At 44.3% G+C, this 22,832-nt stretch overlaps 1 protein-coding gene across 2 annotated transcripts in view; it reads left to right on the forward strand.

Annotated features, from left to right (window-relative positions):
* The first annotated feature begins 4,678 nt into the window (after positions 1-4,678).
* Positions 4,679-22,832, forward strand: part of NDNF (neuron derived neurotrophic factor) — a 40,855-nt gene continuing 22,701 nt past the window's right edge. Inside the window, exon 1 of one of the 2 annotated variants that reach the window (XM_020916550.2) lies at positions 4,679-5,298. In XM_020916550.2, coding sequence (XP_020772209.1) covers positions 5,285-5,298 — 14 coding nt within the window. In that variant the 5' untranslated portion in view covers positions 4,679-5,284. Of the gene's footprint in view, positions 5,299-6,731; positions 6,972-22,832 lie in introns of those variants that run through there. The other variant, XM_070463858.1, reaches the window with a different exon arrangement.

Genomic DNA, 22,832 nt, shown 5'->3' on the forward strand with positions numbered 1-22,832 from the left:
AGTTCCTCTTCACTTTCTGCCATTAGAGTGGTATCATCTGTATATCTGAGGTTATTGATATTTCTCCCTGATAACCTTGATTCTAGCTTGTGAGTCATCTAGCCTGGCATTTCACATGATGTACTCTGCAAACAAGTTAAAAAAGCAGGGTGACAATATACAGCCTTGATGTACTCCTTTCCCAATTTGGAACCAGTCTGTTGTTCCATGTCTGGTTCTAACTGTTGCTTCTTGACCTGCATACAGATTTCTCAGGAGGCAGGTCAGGTGATCTGGTATTCCCATCTCTTGAAGAATTTTCCACAGCCTATTGTGATCCACACAGTCAAAGACTTTAGCATAGTCAATGAAGCAGAAGTAGATGTTTTTCTGGAATTCCCTTGCTTTTTCTATGATCCAAGGGATGTTGGCAATTTGATCTCCAGTTCCTCTGCCTTTTCTAAATCCAGCTTGCACATCAGGAAGCTCTCAATTCAAGTATCATTGAAGCTTAGCTTGAAGGATTTTGAGCATTACCTTGCTAGCCTGTGAAATGAGCACAACTGTAGAGTAGTCTGAACATTTTTGGCATTTCCCTTCTTTGGGATTGGAATAAAAACTGACCTTTTCCAGTCCCATGGCCACTGCTGAGTTTTCCAAATTTGCTCACATATTGAGTGCAGCACTTTAACAGCATCATCTCTTAGGATTTTAAATAGCTCAGCTGGAATTCAGTCACCTCCACTAGCTTTACTATCTAGAATATTAGAAAGACAGGGTCAAGGGTTAAATTTAATAAAATGAATAATTTTCACTGCTTAATTGAAGACATTCTTAAGTGATACTGACATTTGTGACGATGGCTTTGACAGTAACTCCTAGGACATCTTGGTGTCACTGCCTTGATCCGTGCTAAGGTGCTAGCAGTTTTACTCACCATTGCTTTGGTACTATTAATGGAAATGACAACACAGCAAAAAAAAGAAAAAAGGCAAATTACCATCTTAGAGTTAATATGATAATAGCTTTGGCCTTACAGAACTCCCTGAGAGGGTCTCACGCCCCTTCCTAGGGACTGCAGACCACACTTTGAGAACTGCTGCCTTAAGACATGGGCTTGGACGAGGACGTCTCTTAAATAAGTCTTTAATTACACTTTTAAGTTTATAAAGTTTTGGACTTTTAATTTTTTCCAAATGACTGAATAATCATGAATTTCATAGTGTAAAAGTAAGTTGAAATATAATCAAATATCTTTGAAATACTTGAATAGTCTACTACCTAATCCTCCAAAATATTTGTAAGTCAGCTATAATTTATTTCATTTTTATATTTGAAAAAAATAAACACTGAAGCTCAGTGAGATTAACCTTGTCCCACAGCAAATAATTACTAGGGTTTAGAATTAAATACAAGTCTGTCTGACTAAGTAATGCATGTTCTAACTACCACACCCAAATGTCTCAAAACACACTGAGGATATGTACATACATAAACATAAACATATACAATGCCACTGGATTTACCAAGAGCACATATTTAAGACAGCTATATTGATATATGCAAATCCTGATGTTCAAAATCAGAGATACTTGGGGGAATTGTCACAAAAAACATCTTTCACCAAGTTCTTATAGAACTTTCCCCAGAGCCTCGGTCATGGATTGGCTGATTCAGAAAGTCACTTTAACGTCTTTTGGACTCAGTTCCTTCCCAATGGCAATTTTAAAGCAGTATCTCAACGCCCTGTTTATCGGACCTCCACCAGCACTGTATGATTCACAGGACAGGCACTGTTGCCATCACCATACTGAGGCAGGGACTGATCCTCAGAGAAACTCACAGACTTTCCCTCTCCACCTGCTTCTCCCTCAGCTTTGTGAAATTCAGAACATGTGTCTCACACAAGGAAAACAAATGAAAGTACAGCAAGGAAAATACTTTTCTCTCCATCCATTTCTCTCCGTTCCTCCAGGGCCAAAGTACTACAGAAGTGAGCTTCACCCTCTGTCCTCATAATCGCACCTTCTCTCCCTGTTATTATCCGGATCCATGGCACACGTACAACAGAAACGATTCCTTAGGTCCAGATCTCAGACCTGCCGCCGAGAGCATCGGTGTCTTCTCAGCCTGGTTGCACTGTTCCCCCGCCACCTCTCCCCCTCATCAAAAGTGCTTTGCTTCCTCGGCTTCGTCATCACTGCGCCGCCTCGGTGTCCTCTTCTCTCTTGGGTCTCCCATCCGGTTCTCTCGAAGGCTGTGCGTACCCATCCAGCCCTAGAACAGCAGTGTTCTGCCACGTTCCTTCCTCAGTCTTCCCTCCTGGACCGCGTTCCTCTGCACTCTGGCTTCAAGAGATACCTGAACGCTGCTGACTCCTGGTGGATGCATCCAGCTTGGACCGTCTGTGCTAGGAATGTTGTTTCTGGCTGCTTATACAGTGTTGCATCCAGACGTCCCCCAGGCCTCCCGAGCTCAACAAGTCTAAGACAACTCATCCCATCCCTCCTCAAACTGCTCCTCTCTACACACTGTCTCTCTTGGCAAAGGGTGCCGTCACCTGCCCATGTGCCCCCGCCAGAAATTGGGGAGGCAGTCTAGACTCCTCCTCCTTTCCATGACGCTCCATGTCCAATCAATCACTAGGTCCTGCTATATAGTTTCCTAAACATCTCCTGAGCTGTCCTAATATTCCAACTGGTGCTTTCACTGCCTTAATTATGGCCTAAGTTTTTCTCTGGAAATAAACCTCTTCACTGTCATCTGCTTGTCTTCCACAGTGATTCCAGTGGTAACTTTTCAAAACTCGGATTTGATGACATTTGAAAACCTTAAAATCTGTCCTTGTTTAAAACCCTTAGTAGTTTCCCCAACCATGTACCACCTACAGAAAGTTCTGGCTCTTTGGGCCTAAAGAGTGTGGTGCGGCTTGGCCTTGCTTGCTTCAGCCGCACCTAACTTCTCCCGCTTTCCAGGACAAGCCATGCACTTTGACACTTTTCTGACTTTTTCACTTGCTTCTCTCAGTTTGTGGGAACTCTTTTCTCCCCCATCCTTGTTTGCCTGATATTCTCTTCCTCGATATTCAGAACTCTACACTAAAATCTCTACTAAGAGAAACTTTTAAAGGGGAGTCAGCTGCTTCTTTTTCCACCTTCCTATGGAAACAGGCACAAACATACCTTATAGAACTATCACATTTTCACTGATGCTTCTGTCCCCCCGCCAGGCTGTGAACTTCCTAAAGGCCAGCATTATGTCCTACCTTGAAACATCAGCACCAAGACATACATGGTCCACAGTAGGCCCTTAGTAGCGGCTTCGCTGGTGACTCAGTGGTAAAGAATCTACCTGACAGTGCAGGAGATGAAAGAGACCAGGGTTTGATCCCTGTGTTAGGAAGGTCCCCTGGAGAAGGAAATGGCAACACGCTCCAGTACTCTTGCCTGGAGAATTCCATGGACAGAGGAGCCTGGTGGGCTACAGTCCATGTGGTCGCAATAGTCAGACTTGACTTAGCAGCTAAACCATCACCAACAGGCACTTAATAAAGGTGTTACTGAGTTCTCCAGTGACCTGTTTGGGACCATATCTCATAAGCGCAGAAGTCATTCTTGCAGATCTTCTGAGCAGAGATCCACTTCCTCCATCGTCTCATCTGCTAAAAATATATGTACAATGATCTCAGTGTCCCTTTTAGCGTTTAAAAATTCTAAGGCTTTTATAAAGTGATTTGGAAAGTAAATCAGTTTAATAAATCCACCTACTGCACTGTTCTCATCCAGTAGACACAGAACTTAAGGAGTTGCATTGGACTGCTCTTTCTGGTGACCAGGTATGTAAGAACAATATGATCTCGGTAAGGCTGATTTTCATCTTATCTTTGTTTTTCCGTGGCATTGAGAAGCGGGCAAGTATTTTTCATGGTTTCATTACTGACGCTGTATCTTAACAAACTGTATGTTTTGAGAACTTAAAATCCAAGGGACTAAAAACCAGGTTTGCTGAAAACTAGGCTCGCAGTTGCTAAAGTGAGATCACTAAATCACCCAGGTTTTTGCACACCACCCCGCTCGCTTCCCCTCTGTTTTCCTGTGCCCAGGCCAGGTTGCTAATTAGGTAACTTCTTATCATAATTGCCTAGTCAGCCTTAATGGCTTCACACACCGCTCTGCCTCTCACTGGTCCGTAGGGCCGCTTTTCAATTGTTAAAACAGCTGCTGAGTTTCCAACCGGAGGAGGCTCGGAGTGCGCCAAGGGGCAAGCGCTCCCCGGCTGAAGACTGGGGTAGGCAGGCGGCCGGAGGAAAAGTGGGACAGGCATGCAGTTTGCACACTCTGCTCTCCGCCTCCAACCTCGATTTTAGCTGGTCTCCCCACCCCGCCCCCAAATCAACACGAGTTCCCCCTTATGATGCACCCGGGTCTCCCTGACAGTGCGATGCCCTTGGACGCGTCTCTTTGGGTTTCGTAGCTCTGACCGGGTCTCGCGGGCCTCCTTCTGCTTCTCTGCCGCTGGCTGGGAGGTCAGGGGAGAAGTACGTCTCCCGCGATGCCGCCCGCGAGGGTCTCTATCTAAGGAGCGCTGGGTCGCCGGGTGTGTGTGTCTCTGTGTGTGTGTGTGTGTCTGTGTGTGTGAGCGCGCGCGCGCGATGGCGCGCAGCGGGAGGGAGGGAGGAACTGAGCGGGAGACGGTGGGCAGAGGCGGGAGGGGGCGGGCGGGCAGCGGCGGGGCGGGCGGGGAGCGGCTCCGGGCTTCAGCAGTGACACTCGGGAGAGATCAGCACTCCTGGCTCAGCGGCGCGAGAGAGCGGAGCGAGCCCAGCCGCGCCCCCGCCGCCGCCGCCGGGTGCGCCCGACCCTTCCCGCGCCGCGCTCCAGCCTGGCGCCGGCGTCCCGAGCGGCCGTCCGCCGAGCCCGCAGCCGCTCCCAGCCCCGCCGCAGCCTCCTCCGGCCGCCCGGCCCCCCGCACGCCCCCGGCCTTTTAAAAGGACCTCCCGCAGCTCGCGCGCTCGGCCCTAGGTTTCCCCCGGCCCCGCGCTTCGCCCCGCTCTACTTCTCAGCAACTTCGGCGGCCGCGCGCCGCCGGTTGTCGCCCGCCTTTGAAGTTTGCAGCGCCGGCCGCAAAGTTGGGACTCTTCGGGCGATTTCATTTTTTCCCCCTCCTCTTTTATCTGCCTCCTCCTCCAAGTCCTTGTGGTTCCCGAGTACCGGTGTTTAGCATCTTGGCCGGAGAAGCCGGGGACGTGGACTTGTTCGCACACCACACCTCAGGGAGGGATCTTTCCTCTTCCCTTCAGAAAAACATGCATTTTGTAAGGTAAGTAGCGAGGAGAGGAAAAAAAAAAAAAAGCCGACGTCCCGCCGCCTCACCCCGCCACCCGAGACCTGGCGCGAGGAGCGCTCACCCCGCGGGCTGGTCGGGGAGAGGGCGAGGCGCGTCTCCGGCCCCCGCCGGGCGCTCGGTCCCCGCGGGGCGAGGGCGCCGGCTCCCGAGGAGCTGAGGGCAGCAGGGGCGCGGAGCAGGTCCCCGCGGGTGCCCCAGGCGGGCTTCGCGGCTGGGCGGCCCCGGAGGTGCAGGGAGAGCGTGCACAGGCCCGGGACGCGGGCGGGTGACCGGGGTGCAGCGGCGTCCTGGGGGCCGCCGAGCCTTTACCCCCGGACTTGGCCTGGACGCGCTCTGTGCCCGTCCGCCCGGAGCGCTGCCGCCGCCCGCCCCGGTTCGTGCCCTCCGCCCGCCGCTGCAGGAAGCCTGCGGGACCCGGGGTCTCGCAGGGCGCGTCTCAGTGTGAAGCGAGAAGCAAGGGCTCTGGCCGGTGCGAGGGGCGGGCGCCTGGCGGACCCTCCCGGGGTCTCTGCCCGGCCTTGCCCCGGAGGACCTCCCACCGCTCCGGCTCCTCAGGCGTCCTTGGCGGGTTAAGGCGAGCCTCGTTAGAGAAACTTCCTATAGCCGAGCGGGGTGGCCCGGTGACCCGATCCTACTTTTGCCGGGAAAGCAAAACTGCCACCGAGGGCACGCTTCTTCCCGCCGCAGATGGAGCGCCCCAGTCCCGTCTGTGCGGGAGCTGGGGTTCGCTCTAGTCCGCCCTCCCTTCGGGGCTGCAGTCCGGCGGCCCCGACTCTTTGGAACCCGAACGGGCGGCTCCAGGTCCCAGCTGTTCTCTTGGGGGGAGGGGGGAGCTTCGCTAACTGCTGGTCTGGGGGTACGCTTTCCGTACACTCTGCTCCCTCGGTGCCCCCTTCCCCACCGCACACCTCCTCCAGCGGAGGTCGAGGCGGGAGGACTCCGCGCAGCCCCCGCGCCCGCTGCGCGCGGGTCCCCGAGGCCGGCGGAGCTCCGCGCGGGCCCCTCTGCGCTCGGCTCAGCTGGCCTTCGGGCGGGTCGCGGGTCCCCTTCGGGGCGCTGCCCATTTCCCGCTCCTGGGTACAAGTCGCTCCCAGAAACCGAGACCTTGAGCGGGAAATGAACCTAAGAAAATGTTTCTGGGTGTGTTTGTTTGTTAATTGGTGTAACAGAATTCTTTTTAGCAACTTACTTGGGTTGGAAATTCTTTTTTACTTTTCATCTTTCGATCCCGCTAAATCGCGCAAAATACATGTGCACGTATTTTTCGTTGCTGATCTCTCCGAACACACTAAGCTCTCTCTCCCCCCTCCACCCCTCCTCCTCCCGCCTTGCTTCCTGAACCTTTTTTTCTTTTCTGAAGGAGGGAATCTCCGCACCTCCTCCTCCTCTCCTCCCACCCGATCCCTGAGCGCCTGTGAGAACCAGGGGAGTCGTCAATGGAAATAAATAGGACCCAGCTCCATTCCCCGCCCCCTTCAAACAAGTAAAATCCTCCCCGGGCTCGCAGAAGTAGAGATAAAACATCCCTCCCGAGGGAGCGGTTGTCGGCATTTGATGGGATTGAATTGTTTTATTATCCTGAAAGACGTGACGGATGGATGCGAGAGCAAAGATGCGAACAGACCAGAGTGTACTGAGGGCGATAGGTATTTATTGCTCATTATTGTTTATTAAAAGTGATAATAAGGCCCGTAACCCTAGCTGAAGGCAGTGTTTATAGTTGGTTTTGATTCTATGTCAGTCTCTTATTACAGTGGTTTCAGAAAGTGAAAACACCAAAAGGATATTAATTCCTCACACTCTTTCTGCATATGGAATTAATCAAATGTCAAAAAGATTCTGTCAATTTACCAAAGTTTTAACCCATGAACTTTTATAAGGTTGCAGTCATATAAATGTCCTCATTTGCCTCAATTTGTCTTCTTAAAGTTCAAAAAACTTGGCAACATAATTAATTATGGTCCCAATTCCCATTTTCAATCTAAACCTATATTCAGGATTATATTAAAATATCCCATCATTTATCCTTTAAAAGTGACTCTGAAGAGATTAAATTATTGACAGGGTTGGGGGTGGCTGTGGGGAGCTGGGAATGAGGGACCCAGAAATTTTGAGAAATACTATTTCGTATTTCTCTCAAAAGCCCTTCACTTCTTCCTTAAAGAAAAGAAATGTTTTTTCCTTTGCACAGTTCTTAACGTCAGTGAATGTACTTAATCTTTACCACACACTCGAAACATAACAGCTGGCAGCTTTGTCCCTATTATTGTTTTCCTTTTTTATGTCAGGACATTTTACTCATTAAACCTGTATGTTGAAGTCGAAGTCGCAGGCTCAGCGTGGCAATAGCACTGTTTTAATTAGTAACTATCATAAAAAAGAAGCTAGAACTCTGTAATGGGCCTAAATTGCTATGAATTATGTGTGGTTTAAATTACACATTTATTTCAGCAGAGATGAAACCATGAATACAAAACATCTTTTAATCACTTGCAGAGACAGCTTTTATCTCTTTAAAATGTAGCAAATTATATAATTGAAAAATACCTTTCTGTGAATGAGAGAAGCCCCCTTCCTCAGTTTATTTGTCCTGAGTTTATTGAACATTCAGGTAGTAAAGTATGAATGTTAAAGAGTAAAGAATAATGGCATGTAAGGGAATGCTTCATTTGAGGTAGCCACAGTGGGTCAGATAACTTAATGTTGCAACTTTTTCAATTGGCTTCATGAGCCTGGTGATTCAGATTTTCATTTTTTCACTTGGATTTACTGACCAGACTGTGATAGCGGGGGAAATGTGTTGTAAAGCTCCATGATTTGAAACGAGAAGGTGGGGAAAGATAGAAATAAAGTGTATCTGTGTTATGTTCCTATGTTCCTTTTTCTATTCAGTCTGTCTACACATTAGAATTTTTATTTCAAAGCCAATTGTATTTTTGTTGTCATTTTTAGGACAGAACTTATTTTTCCTTTTGCTATGATGGATGAGTAGATAGTAGAAATGGAACAGTTATGCCTGAATTAACAGTATGAGTAGTATGATTTCACATAATTTGCCTTGATTTATTTATTTTAATGCTCTTCCTAGTCTTCCCCATGACTAGGTGGTGGCCTGTAGTAACCAGGTTGTGCTCTCTGAAACGAATCTGCTCCCTGTCTTGTCAGGTGTTGCTCTGGGGGCCAGTGCATTCATAGTGGTAGCCTGGTAATGCCTGAAACTTGCCAACATCAGTAGCCAGCAAGAGACGCCAGCAAGAAAGCAAGCTCTATGATCTTCTGTACTGGGTCAAAGGCAAGCATGACCTGCAAAGATCGTTCAGGTTATTCATTTGACCTTGAAACAGTATCTGTGTCTCTAAATATTTGTTTTGCAATGATTATTCTGAAAAATGTAATTTATTCTTCCTTGTTGGTTCACAATTATTTAATAGAAGCAACAGCTTAAAAAGTTTTAGTTGGATAGTCAGTCACACCAAATCTGTTGAAACAGATTTTAAAATTCAAGGTCTCCAACATTTAAATACTCCATTTAAAAATACTTTGCAATTTAAATCCTGAATTTGGGCTAAATTCTGCATTATTTTTCCTCTGTATTGCAATGCAAATCGATACCTAAGATGCACGCAGTTGTGCTTCCACACGTTAATTTCTACCTAGGAAGAAAAGTAAATACTGCTCTTGTTGTCATTGTGGTTAAAGAAAAAAAAAAAAAAGAATCATATAGTATGACATGGAAAAACAGAATTGCTAATATTTTATTGAGCCACGCAGTGGTATATTGACCATAAGTTCAGGTTATATTGCTTGGGAAAGCAGCACCATTTTCGTGAAATCTGTGTTTATTTGGATGTGCATATGTATCTACTGCACTTCTGAGTTGACACCTGAAAATCTGTTCTGTATCTCACCGATGCCCGTGCCAGTGTCAGAAGCAGGTGGTTTCTTGGCTGCTTACTTCCTAAACACACTTCTTAAACTCAAAGATGCTATATCTATATCGGTCCCCTCCATTTTGATTTTTTTTTTTTTTACCAAAAACTGCAAACCAACACATCCACACATTTTAAGCTTTTGAAATATTTGGAGCATATGAAATATATAATATTAATTCACCCAAAATAAAAAAGGCATTGCTTGTTTTACATTTTAAAAAGTAAGAGTAAGGCGTTTGATCAGCATGGAATAAAAGCAAACTAGCAATACGTCTCTCTAGACTTTTCCCTTTGGGTGAAGGAGCAGATTTGACCACAGAATAGCTGGATATTGGGTCCCATTACAGTGTCAATTTTTTAAAGAACTCACCAAGCTAGATTTGGTTTAAACTTTGCTTTAAAGTCTGCAGACTTCAAGTTGTAAGTATAGAAACTTCCAAGATTACATGTTATTCCTTCAGTAAGTTCCAGATCCTTTGGAAACTGATTTATTTTAGTAAGTTGGTGAATAGATTTTGGCTTTCATTTGTTCATTTTTCCTTGTAGCAAATTTGGAAATGACACATATTTAATGGTTCATATATTTCTCTGAAGTATTTATTTTCAGTTTCACTTATAAAAATTCTGAAATGACTCTTTTGAGAAAGAAAAATGTGGCAGAATGTATATAGTTAAATTATCAAATGTCTCTTTAAATTATCCTTTTGAAAGAATTTGCTGCCTTTTGCATAGTTATGAGAAAAGAAAAAATATTTTTAGAAATAATGGGGTTATATAAAGTTTAGAAGGAACATAACAAAAATATGATTATACAGGATTGAAAATCAACTCATTTGAGTGGAACTCCTATGACACGCTCAGTCATGTCTGACTCTTTGTGACCCCATGGCCTGTAGCCCACCAGGCTCCTCTGTCCATGGGATTCTCCAGGCAAGAATACTGGAGTGGGTAGCCATTTCCTTCTCCAGGGGATCTTCCCAGCCCAGGGACTGAGCCCGGATCTCCTGCACTGCATGCAGATTCTTCCCCCTCTGGGCCACTAGGGAAGTCCAACCTTTTCACTTAGACACTGCCTCTGCGGTGTGGAGATCTCATATATAAGAACCAAATAACAAAAATCAAGTTAGCAATATGCACTCCTGTTTGTTTTCTAGCTGAAATGATTTCAACCAATAGTCTAAATGGTTTCAGCCAGTACTAAAGGAACTGGTGACTGTTGTAAGTTTTTGTCTGTCCGTCTTTCTTCTCCTTAACATGAAATCGAGGTCAAAGCCCTCTTCTTCCAGCTGCGCTCTCAAACAGCAGTGTATTCCACAATCAAAAGATATAGCCAAAACATATGAGTTATATTCAAATGGGTGTTTTACTAACAACAAAAGATTTCATAGCTACCTCTTGCTCTTTGTGGCAAAATCCATGTATATATAGAGCTAGACAAAATATGAAAGTTTATCATTTTCTAAAATAAGTAGTAAAAACTGAATCCATAATTAGAAAGATTTGTGAGGCATGATATCTTCTTTTGGGAATCACCATGATTATTTTTAAAGTTATAGAAACTATGAACAAGTGTTTGTATGTGAAGATAGATAATACCATATCTCAACAGTTGACAAAATGACAAATGCTGTGGTACTTACATGGAAATATTATGTTTAAAAGGGGAAAATCTAATGTAAAAGAGCTTGATTTATTTAGGGTTAATTTCTCCAAGGTAGATGCCTCTTGGAGTAGATAGATGGTTACAACTTATAGCACATCACAGTGAAAAGTAAACCCTAGCAATGCATGTGAACCTAGGAGATGGCTTTCATTATTTTCTTTTGTTCAAGTCATATGTACTCTAAGCCCATAGGCATTGCCAAGTGTAACATTATGCATTTTATTCCAGCAATAAAATGTGTTTCTGATTAAATTATCAGATTTAATATCAAATTATCAGTCATACCATATCAGCCATACCAAACACAAATATGATGTTCATACCCATGAACATCAATGTACTTGATCCTTCTTAGTTATCTTGTTTAAAATACATTTAAAGGTAAATAATAAATACTAGTATACATGTCATGATTTAAATCTAAATGTTGTTCGTATGTTGATAGTACTAGTAAATGTTGTAATTTCACGTTAAATTATAACATTCACTAAAATTCCCTGGTATCGAAAGCTTCAAATCGTGTTGATTCAGAAGTAACTAGATCCTGTAAGTGAAGAGACATTTGTAGCCAGCAGTGGCGACAGAGATCAGAAACAGCAGTGCTGGCTAAAACGCCTGGCAAAGTGGGAGGCCGCAGCGGCCACTTGACGCTTGGCCTCTCCAAGTCTCAGCTGGAGAGCATCTCAGGTCTAGCGCTGATCCTAAAATCGCTATGAAAATATATTACTTTCTGTAGAAAAATAAAATTGCCTCTTTAATGAGAGATACAAATTTAGCACTCTAACAACCGCAGTAGCAGAATTGACTACTAGTAGATAAACCAACAACCGGTCCGCCGAGACGTGGCCCGAGAGGTATTGGGACCCTGCCTCAGGGAGGTCTCTCATGGTAATAAAGCATCACCGGAAAAAACTTCATTGTTCATTTTTAAAGTAATTTTGTTTTTCACTGCCCCCTATAAATATGAAAATATCTCTGGGATGGGAAACAGGGTAAGCAGCAATTGGCTAATATCTTCCAAAGATGTTAATAGCTAGATAAAGCCAGATTGGAATGTGGCTAGTTTAAGACAGAATTTTAGAGAGGGTATGTCTTGGGCTCTCTCAGCCTCTCCTTTAGACAGCCTGCCTTTAGTATATAGCTCTTCTCTGTTCCCTTCCTCTGGTGATCGATGCTCATTTCTTATGTTCCAGTGTAAGTTATACCCAGGGCCAGCTTCTTGGGCTGCATTTAGGAGACCCCAGTGCTCAGCTGAATGCTCTGCCATCGCTGAAATTCTGTTGCTGCCATCTTGAAATTCTTTATTTATGAATAAGAGATCTTATATTGGGTCCCACCAACTGTGTAACTCACTTTCATCCTACTTTGGTGGGAATTTAAGACAGAATCTTGGTGTCAAGGAATTGGAAAGGACATTTGATATTGTTTTTACAAGGTTAGATCCAGTGAATATTTGATTTAAAAACACATCAATATTTGACTTTAAAATATTTTAACTAAAAGATATAGGAAACTCTTTTAGACAACTGAGGCAGAGGTTTCCCATTGCCTCTAAAACTATACTGACCAGTTATCCAGTTTCCGATAGTGGCAGCCTTATAGAGCAGCATTCCCTAACAGCGTGCCTTTCTCCTTCTTCCAGAAACACAGTGTCTCATTATGATGAAAGAAGAAAATAGCAGATGCTTTATTTGTATTTACTTTTATGTATAAAGAAGGAAAATAAGTTTTCTTAATATTATTTAATATATATATTGAAAAAGACAGTGTAACACACCATATCATATGGTCATTGAACAATTTAAAAAATGGCCAAGGTGATAGCTTCTATGAAGTAAAAATAATCTGAAGTGAAAATGACATTCTAATCAGCCTTTACAAGAGGTAAGCCCTGCCCACAAATTAACTAGAAAAAAATTAAAATATGCCATTGCATCCACTGTAATTAATTATGATATTGATCTCAGTATGGAATGGCTTAAGTTATTCTAAATAAATGAAATATATATATATATATATATATATATATATATATTTTTTAATCACAACTCTAAGAGATTTGGAGACAGCACATTACGGAGCCAGAGACACTGAAAGGAGGTGAACAGGTAGCTGAAAAAGCCTTAGTTAAATTAGTCGTCATAGTCTTCAAAAGTATTCTTGATTATTTGTGCAAACATCTCATAATTCCTGTTATCAATAATTAGATCTTGTACTCCATTATGTTCTGAATATTTCAGTATTTTAAGAGTTAAAAACGTCTCATCTTCATGCTCATAAAAACATATATTGTGTTACATTCTGAAATTTTTAAAAATTTTATTGTTTTACAGTGTCGTCAGTTATTAATGTGTTAAAGTTGTTTCTGTGCTTTGGATTTCGCAATGTGAATGGAAAAGATTCTATTTATTAATATTATCATAGCCCTTGACTGTTTGTAAGGTATTTCCACATCTATCATTTTCCTTAATCTTCACAGGAACCCAGTGAGGAAGTTATTATATCCTGCTACTGAGAAATCTGAGACTCAAGTTTCAGACAAACTGAGATAAACTTAACTGAACTTACAAACTTAAAATAAAGTGATAACTCTTTGGTTTCAGAAGTAAAATTGATAGAAATACCTAAATTTCTTAAAATTTAGATTAATTGCCAAATTAATTTGCAAGGACACAGTCTGCTTAGTTTTTTAAAAATAATTTAATGATTAAAAAATACCATTATTATTGTATAAGTCCACAAGACCTTAATCATAGGCTGCCTATGTACTACATGTTTCTTTGTTTCTTTTGTTTTATTTGTTTCTTTGTTTATTTGATATTTGTTTTGATAGTTTCACTTATTAGGACATTTTTTAGGGGAAAATGATTACATTTTCCACTTTAAAAATCTGTTTAAGGTCATGCCAAACAACTTTTGAGAGTGAACACATTCAATTTAAAATAACACAAAACTTAAGCAAGAGTAACTAGATAAATAACGCCCCTCACCTGTCCTTTGAGAAGGCTAAAGGCTTTTTTTTCAATCAGGGGAATTTTTGAAAGTGAAATGGAGTAAAGATTGCTGACTATATGTAAGGTCTGGTGTAAACCTCTCCTGTCTCCCCACACCCCCAAACACTGCACAGATTCTACCCCAGTCACAAAAGGCAAACTAGTTCATCACTTTGCTTTATTAAGTCTACATATAGCTAAGAGTACTGGCAACCCACTCCAGTACTCTTGCCTGGAAAATCCATGGACGGAGGAGCCTGGTAGGCTACAGTCCATGAGGTCCCAAAGAGTCGGACACGACTGAGCAACTTCACTTTCACTTTCACTTTTATAGCTATGGAATCAATTCTTGTAGGCAAATCTCTTTTCCTTTCTTGAGCCCTCCTCTTGGTTACACTGACCAGCCATCCAAACCTAGGTGTTAAAATGCCCTAAGATACACTATTTGTTGTGTCTGGTGCATATATGTGTGTGTAACAGACAAAGATTTTAACATACTTTAGAAACAAGTTGTCTGGAAAAGGAAACAATAAAATATTTTCCTCACAAAGTGGAGTCTAATGAGAAAATTAAAGATTAAAAAATGAGTTATAAGTGTATTAGAGACATATACCCTCTAATTTTGAAACATATTCCAAGTATATATTGTAGGTTTAGTACTGAAAAATCAGTAAGCTGCAGAGTCCATTTTAACATCAGTAGTCAGTCAGTTCAGTCGCTCAGTCGTGTCTGACTCTTTGCAACCCCATGAATCGCAGCACGCCAGGCCTTCCTGTCCATCACCAACTCCCGGAGTCTACTCAAACTCATGTCCATCGAGTCGGTGATGCCATCCAACCATCTCATCTTGTGTCACCCCCTTCTCCTGCCCTCAATCTTTCCCAGCTTCAGGGTCTTTTCCAGTGAGTCAGTTCTTCGCATCAGGTGGCCAAAGTATTGGAGTTTCAGCTTCAACATCAGTCCTTCCAGTGAACACCCAGGACTGATCTCCTTTAGGATGGATTGGTTGGATCTCCTTGCAGTCCAAGGGACTCTCAAGAGTCTTCTCCAACACCACAGTTCAAAAGCATCAATTCTTCGGCACTCAGGTTTCTTTATAGTCCTACTCTCACATCCATACATGACTATTGGAAAAACCATAGCTTTGACTAGGTGGACCTTTGTGTTGGTAAAGTAGTCTCTGCTTTTGAACATGCTGTCTACATTGGTCATAGCTTTTCTTCCGAGGAGTAAGCCTCTTTTAATTTCATGGCTGCAGTCACATCTGCAGTGATTTTGGAGCCCAGAAAAATAAAGTCTCTCACTGTTTCCATTGTTTCCCCATCTATTTTCCATGAAGTGATGGGACTGGATGCCATGATCTTAGTTTTCTGAATGTTGAGTTTTAAGCCAATTTTTTCACTCTCCTCTTTCACTTTCATCAAGAGGCTCTTTAGTTCTTCTTCACTTTCTGCCATAAGGGTGGTGTCATCTGTGTATCTGAGGTTATTGATATTTCTCCCAGCAATTTTGATTTGGAGCTCAGTGGTAAAGAATTTGCCTGTGAATGCAGGAGATGCAGGGGACACCCATTTGATCCCTGGGTTGGGAAGATTCCCTTGGAGAAGGGAATGGCAGCCCATTCCAGTATTCCTGCCTGGAAAATTCCATGGACAGAGTACCTGGTGGGCTACAGTCCACGGGGTCACAAAGACTCAGACACAACTGAGCGACTCAGCATGCAAAAAAAATAGTAATTCTACACTACAATTATTTTATTATTGCACTAATAATGTGACATTTTTGAGAGGTAAGATTTGAAGTTAGTTCAATTTTAAGATTTTTTTTTAAAACAGTGATTTCCAAAAAGTTGGATGGGATTACACATTTCAGTGGAATAATGAGAGCTATTATAGACATGTATACCACATATTCCAAATATCCTAAATGTTTAAAGCCCTTTAAAACACAATGAGAAATAAGTAAATTCAAATAATGAAAATATTTATACACACACACCCATATTAATGCTTCAGCCACCAAATTCAGTCTTATAATTGAAAAAACTCTATGTTTAAAGTTTATTCACACTCACAAAAGCAAGGACCACAAAGAGGCAGTTTGGAAGCATCTTTTCCTCTTGGTAGGTTGTATCTAGTAATGAACACCCTTGACCCCCAAGACTCACCAGCTGCAGATTTTCCTCAGTGTTTCCCTTAAAAAGATTTTAATAAGAATGAAAACCACACCTAAATATATCTCTTACTTTTGAGGTGGGGAGGAAGGAATGAAATAATTGTGGGTGTGAATTCCTACACTGGGTCACTATTCTGTAGTTTATCATCTTTCCAATGGTTCTAGGGGTGTATGTTTGTATTATTTCATCATAATTTGCTATAAACTCTTCATTAACAGTGACTATGAGGCCTGTCTGCATCATCTGCCTTTTGAGTGTCCTGTTCTTCAATCATCTCTTAATCCAGAAATAATAATGCAGAACATCCTGGGAACTGAGCCTAATCCTCAACTCTCTAATCTCAACACGTGCCTCTTAAAGCCTTTGCTGGATCTAGTGCCTAAAAAGCCTACGTACACTCACCTTTGAATCAGTTATAGTCCACCTTTTTTATTAAACAATATTGATGTCTTCAGATGAGACATATCAAGGGTAACAAAGGGAAGAGTAACAGTTTCCTACTGTCTGTGTGATTATTGTTAAAAACTTAACATCTCACCCTTTCCTCTGTGTTTCTAGTCAGTCTCTTATTAAATAGGAACCTAACCTTTTACCTGATCGATTAGGTAAATAAAGGTAGAATAATCTGATGCTGAAACTTCTTCTCGTATCTGTTTTAAGAGCAAGGCAAAACATGTGTCTTTTGCTGTTGAATAAAATTTTGCAACTAGTTGGAAAGCTAGCTTATAGTATTTGTTAATGAACAGAACCTTCTTTACTTTTAAAAGAGCACTCATGTCTACCATTTTTAATCTTATTATAATCCTGGGAATAATTGTCTTCATTTTGTAGATGAGGGAACTGAAACTCAAAGAGATTAAGTAAGAAGCTTGCACTTTTGCTCAAAGTACAAAAGCTAATAACTGTTCAGTCAGAACTTATCCAAGTCTGATCCTCTTCCTCTAAGTCCAGTGATTATTTTCTATTTTAGGCAGCTTTGTTAACAGTCCCCAAATGTGAATGAATAAATGAATACATACATAAAAATTGCATGACAGGGGAGAATGGAAAGAGAGTAGAAAAACAAACCAAAACTTAAATCCAAGTTTTTGTAGAAACATATAATCCTGAATTGATAGAACAAGAGACGGGAGAGTGAGACAGCGAGACGAGAGTCTCTATAAATGACTAGATTGTCAGGAGCCAGGCGGCGATTCCACCCCTGGGTCGGGAAGATCCCCTGGAGCAGGAAATGGAAACCCCCTCTGGTATTCCTGCCTGGAGAATCCCAGGGACAGAGGGGCCTGGCGGGCTACCGTCCACGGGTCGCAGAGAGTCAGACAGGACCGAGCACATTCGCAGACGGTGTCCCTGAAAAACGTGACCTCACCTCTCCGCAGGCTTGGCTCTGACTGTACAGTTTGTTTGGGGCCTTGGATTTGAAGGCCAAAGAGTTGAAATACTTTTACTTCATTTTACCAGAACAACATACCCATGTACCCCCTTTCTTCTGAAAATAAGACTAATGTACTGTTTAACCATGTTCCCTGTTTAAGGTCGCTGGTATATCTGTCTCACCCACCTATCACTGGATGATAGTATTGTGAGGACAGTTTTTTTACATTACTGTTGTGATTTTGTCCTGGGCTTCGGCATGGAAGTCAAATCCTCTTTGGTAGCAAGCAGGCTTTAATGCTGTCATATCAAAACAACTGCTGGCGGGGAGGAAGGATGCTTCAGGATCATCAGATATTGGGGAAAATAAAATTGTCCAAAGCATTCATAGCTTGTTTCCTATTTAGCTTTTATTTGCACTTGTTAAACAGATTCCGTAAAGCAGGAACAACTGGCCGTGTTGTCGTCACTTGTCCATGACACGGCCGGGAAACGTCACCCGCCTCTGCCCGGAGCTGGGTTCTGCGTCACCCCCGTAGGGGGCGCGTGGCCGCGCACGCGGGCTCTCAAGAAAACACGCAAGCAGCATGCAAAATGGCTTGCAGTAGACGTGTGAGCGTAGAGAAGCGCACAACTTGATTTCTCCGCGGTTGCAGACGCTGGAGTGAAGAGTGCATGACGGTAGTTTGCCCCCAGAGAGGGGGCGGCGGTGTCCCAGCCGCGGAGGTGGCCGGTGCTCCTGGCGCCGGGGAAGTGAGCAAGGCGCCCGGGATGTGAGCAAGGCGCCCGGAGGTCGCGGGAAGCGCGTCTGCGTGAGCAGAGGGCTGGGGCCCAGAGGGCCTCGCGTGCACGGCCTTCAGACTCTGCTTCGTGGGAAGCATCTGACTTCTTTTTTCAGCAGATATGTAATAGATCTCGTTTATCACGGGGTCAGCGGTGCTGTGAAGAAGGCCTGAGCAGAGATCCAGGGGACCCGGGTGTGAGAGCAGGCGGGGGACGGTGAGTAAGCCGACGGCGAGGTGCTGGCCTCTGGGGTAGGGAAGAGCGCGCGCCTGCGGGAGGAGGAGCAGCGGAGCGGCGGGATTTGATGGGCCACGCACCGTGGGGATCAAAACCTCAGATGACTTGAGGGCCCTGGTTCAGCAGCTGGCAGGACGGGTGCTGCTGAAACAATGCCGGTGTGCGCCGATCCAAGGCAGCCCTTCAGCCATCTCACTGGGTTTGATGTCTGAAGTGGCAGTGTCTCCGGTACAGTGCCCTTTCAGACAGCAAACTTGGAAACTAAGGTGCAGAGTGGTTCCACGTGTTTAATCTGCCCCCAGTGGCCATGCTCTGGAAGGGTTCCCAGGAACAGAGCCCAGATTCAGGTTGGCCACTCCACACCTTGAGGGTTAGATGCCTGGGAAAGGAAGGAAAATGGGTCTGGAGCTAGCAATCAGCCTGGAGCAAGCAGCCAAAAACCATCCCCAGCAGCCTTGCGTGGTCCAGAACGTTTAGGGATCTTTCTAATGCGAGACATTTCAAATTACCTTCAGTTCAGTTCAGTTGCTCAGTCGTGCCTGACTCTTAGCAACCCCATGGACTGCAGCATGCCAGGCCTCCCTGTCCATCACTAAATCCCAGAGTCCACCCAAACCCATGTCCATCGAGTCGGTGATGCCATCCAACCATCTCATCCTCTGTCGTCCCCTTCTCCTCCTGTCCTCAATCTTTCTCAGTATCAGGGTCTTTTCAAACAAGTCAGCTCTTCGTGTCAGGTGGCCAAAGTACTGGAGTTTCAGCTTCAACATCAGTCCTTCCAGTGAACACTCAGGACTGATTTCCTTTAGGATGGATTGGTTGGATCTCCTTGCAGTCCAAGGGACTCTCAGGAGTCTTCTCCAACACCACAGATCTAAAGCAGCCATTCTTCGGCACTCCGCTTTCTTTATAATCCAACTCTCACATCCATACATGACTACTGGAAAAACTGTAGCCTTCACGAGACGGACCTTTGTTGGCAAAGTAATTGTCTCTGCTTTTAATATGTTGTTTAGGTTGGTTATAACTTTCCTGCCAAGGAGTGAACGTCTTTTAATTTCATGGCTGCAATCACCATCTGCAGTGATTTTGGAGCCCCAAAAATAAAGTCTGACACTGTTTCCCCATCTATTTGCCATGAAGTGATGGGACTGGATGCCATGATCTTAGTTTTCTGAATGTTGAGCTTTAAGCCAACTTTTTCACTCTTCTCTTTCACTTTCATCAAGAGGCTCTTCAGTTCTTCACTTTCTGCCATAAGGGTGGTGTCATCTGCATATCTGAGGTTATTTACCTTACTTCCAGCTATAAGCTTCTCCAAAGCAGTAAAATTAAGCAAATATTTATTTAGTGCCTACTTTGTGCAAGAACTAAAGAAGTCTATGTAGAGGATATACAGAGTAAAAAGGTTATTTCTGTCTAAGTGCACTTTCTTGGTAAACTTGTTATATAAGTGTCATGAGAACTTTTTTTTAGGGACGAGAAAAAAAACAAAAATAGCTATAATTCAAGTGAGATAAGAAAGTACAGAAGAACCAAAGTCTCTGGTTTTTATAGGAGAACTCTGGTTCTGCCTTATCCCCCTTCAAGTCCCCAGGGAACTCACAATAGTCACTTAATAAACAGCAGCTCACTTACTGACAGTGAACAGAGAGCTCAGATAACAAGTCATCTAAGTAAACACCAGGCTGCTGCAATCCTATTAGGAATCTCCCCAGGGAAATTCGGGCTGCATCCTTTCTCTGTCGGAACACCTCTTACTTTTTAAAGTGCTCTGTTCAGTTTCAGGGCTTTATCAGAGAAGTATTTCACCACGTTCCCGCCTCCTTCCCTATCATGCCCTGCCAGCCCCTGGACTAGCTGGGCTAGCCACAGGGCTTCTAATCCTTCTTTCATCTGATAATGGACCTTAAAAAAACATGGTGTTGCCCTTCCTAGCCACCCCCCCCCCCCCCACCTCGGGGTTAACATTGGTCAGCTGTTCCCCACCTGAAGTGGTTGTCACTGTGGTCCCTGAGGCTTGCCCATGTGGGCGCAAGCCTTTGGGTGGCTGAGGCTCTTACTGTTTGTGACCCCATGGACTGTGGCCCACCGTGCTCCTCTGTCCATGGAATTTTCTGTGGCAAGAATACTGGAGTGAGTTGCCATTCGCTTCTCCAGGGGATCTTCCCAATCCAGGAATCAAACCCCAGGGTCCTAAACTGCAGAGAGATTCTTTACCGCTAAACCACAGGATAGCCCAGTTCATGCATGCAGAATGTGAAGCCCGGGTGATGAAGCAGATCCTTCCCCTCTGTCTCCCTCAGTTTCCTTGTCTGTAAAGGTCCCTTCTAGCCCCAATATTTGGTGGTTCTCCAGGGCTTAGTCTCTCCATCAGGCCCCTGCTGAAATAGCACTTTCTCAGAGAGGTCTTCCCGACAACCCAGCCACCTCTGCTCCCTCCGGCCTTCCCCTCCCTGTGGCCTCCTCTCCAGCCTCTTCACTCTGATTTGCATCTCAGTGCTCCTGCTCCCGGAATCTTTGTGTGGAGCATCTCTTAAATCCAACAAAGTGTAAGCTTTGCAAGCATGAGAACCTCACGCAAGCGTCTTGTTCACTGCGACATTTCCAGACCTCAAGGAGTGCCCAGCACAGAGTAAGAGCCCAATAACTGTTGAATCAGCCAGTGAGCTCTGCAGTTCCACCATGCTTGCTCTCCTAAAAAGGTTTCTGTTGTCACTGCCTTGTGGATGAATATCACTTTTTATTACATCACTAGAAGCTTGGGTATAAAAGAGTTCTTTGATCATAACCTGTGGAAGATGCAGCCCATGTGTTCAGCAGACAGAGCTGGCAGAATTGCCAGAGCAAGTTTTAAAACCAGGTTTGTCCTGAGAACAGGAATATCTCTGAACTCGGATAATTGAAGTACCTGGTTTTGTTAGTATGATGAGTAGAACTAAAAAAAACCTTTTAGATCTTGAAGTTCTTTTGAGTAGGTAGTATGTCTGCTCCGAGATAGATGGAAAGGACAGTTGCTGATGCATGAGTGAAGGGATTGATGGATTCTTAGAATCCTGCTACAGGATTTTGCTTTCATCTTTTGGTTTTTATCCTTGCTATCACTAACACACAAAACCAGTAACAAGGGGCTTCCCTTGTGGTCTAGTGGTTAAGAATCTGCTTGTCAATGCAGGGGACATGGGTTCGATTCCTGTTTGGGGAAGATCCCACACCTGGTAGAGCAACTCAGCCTGCAGACCGCAACTACAGAGCCTGCTCGCCCTAGGGCCTGTGTTCCGCAGAAGGAAGCAACCCCAAAGAGAAGCCCCTGCTCCACAACAAGAGTGGTCCCCGCTCGCCACAACTGAAAAAAGCCTGGGGGAAGCAACGGAGACCCAGCACAGACCAAACAAATAGTGACGATCTCGGTTCAGATGTAATCCTTCTTAAACTCGGCCCATTGGTCAATCAGTACTTAGTGAATGCTTAATATGTGTATTACAGGATGCCTGAAAAGACGGCTGACTTTCCGCCCTCAGACTGGTACACTCCAGGGCTCGGCATCTGTCCAGTGACCCGCTGGGGTCACACCATTGCTTTGCCCACGGCCTCTGCCTGCCTGTCCGTGGGCGCGCAGCCTGCCTGCCTCTTGCCCTCACCTGCGGAGTCCACCTCATCTTGTCCCTCTGTCTGGGAATCCCTCGACTGTTCTGGTGCTGTTCGCCAGAAGAGGGCCCCGGGGCGTCCGTTAGGTGACCCTTCGCAGGTGTGGCTTCATTAGAAAGTTCTAAGTTGTACTTTGTCTCTGCATCTGGACACAGCTCATGAAGAGGTCTGGTCACACATGCCAAATGGCAGTGTTTTCTTCTCACATATTCTTCATAACTTCTATATCTGTCCTCCGTACTTTCCTGCTCACTTACTGAAAACAGCTCCTTACCAGAACTTTTGACTAAGTAGTCAGCCTCAAATATAGTCCAAAGAAACAACTACCGGGGTGGGGGTGTGTGTGTCTGTGTCTGTGTCTCTGTGTGTGTCTGTGTGTATGTGTGTGTGTCTATGTGTCTGTGTATGTGTGTGTGTGTGTCTGTGTGTCTGTATGTGTGTCTGTGTGTGTGTGTGTGTGTGTCTGTGTCTGTGTGTGTGTGTCTGTGTCTGTGTGTGTGTGTCTGTGTGTGTGTGTGTGTGTGTGTGTGTGTGTGTCTCTGTGTGTGTGTGTGTGTGTGTGTGTGTGTGTGTGTGTCTGTGTGTGTGTGTCTCTGTGTGTGTGTCTGTGTCTGTGTGTGTGTGTCTTGCCTCTCCCCAGAATGTCTTACCACCTTTTCCCAACCTGACAACTGAAATCAATGCACACATCTTGCTTCTTC

Source organism: Odocoileus virginianus, unplaced genomic scaffold, assembly GCF_023699985.2.
Source record: "Odocoileus virginianus isolate 20LAN1187 ecotype Illinois unplaced genomic scaffold, Ovbor_1.2 Unplaced_Contig_7, whole genome shotgun sequence".
NCBI lineage: Eukaryota > Metazoa > Chordata > Mammalia > Artiodactyla > Cervidae > Odocoileus > Odocoileus virginianus.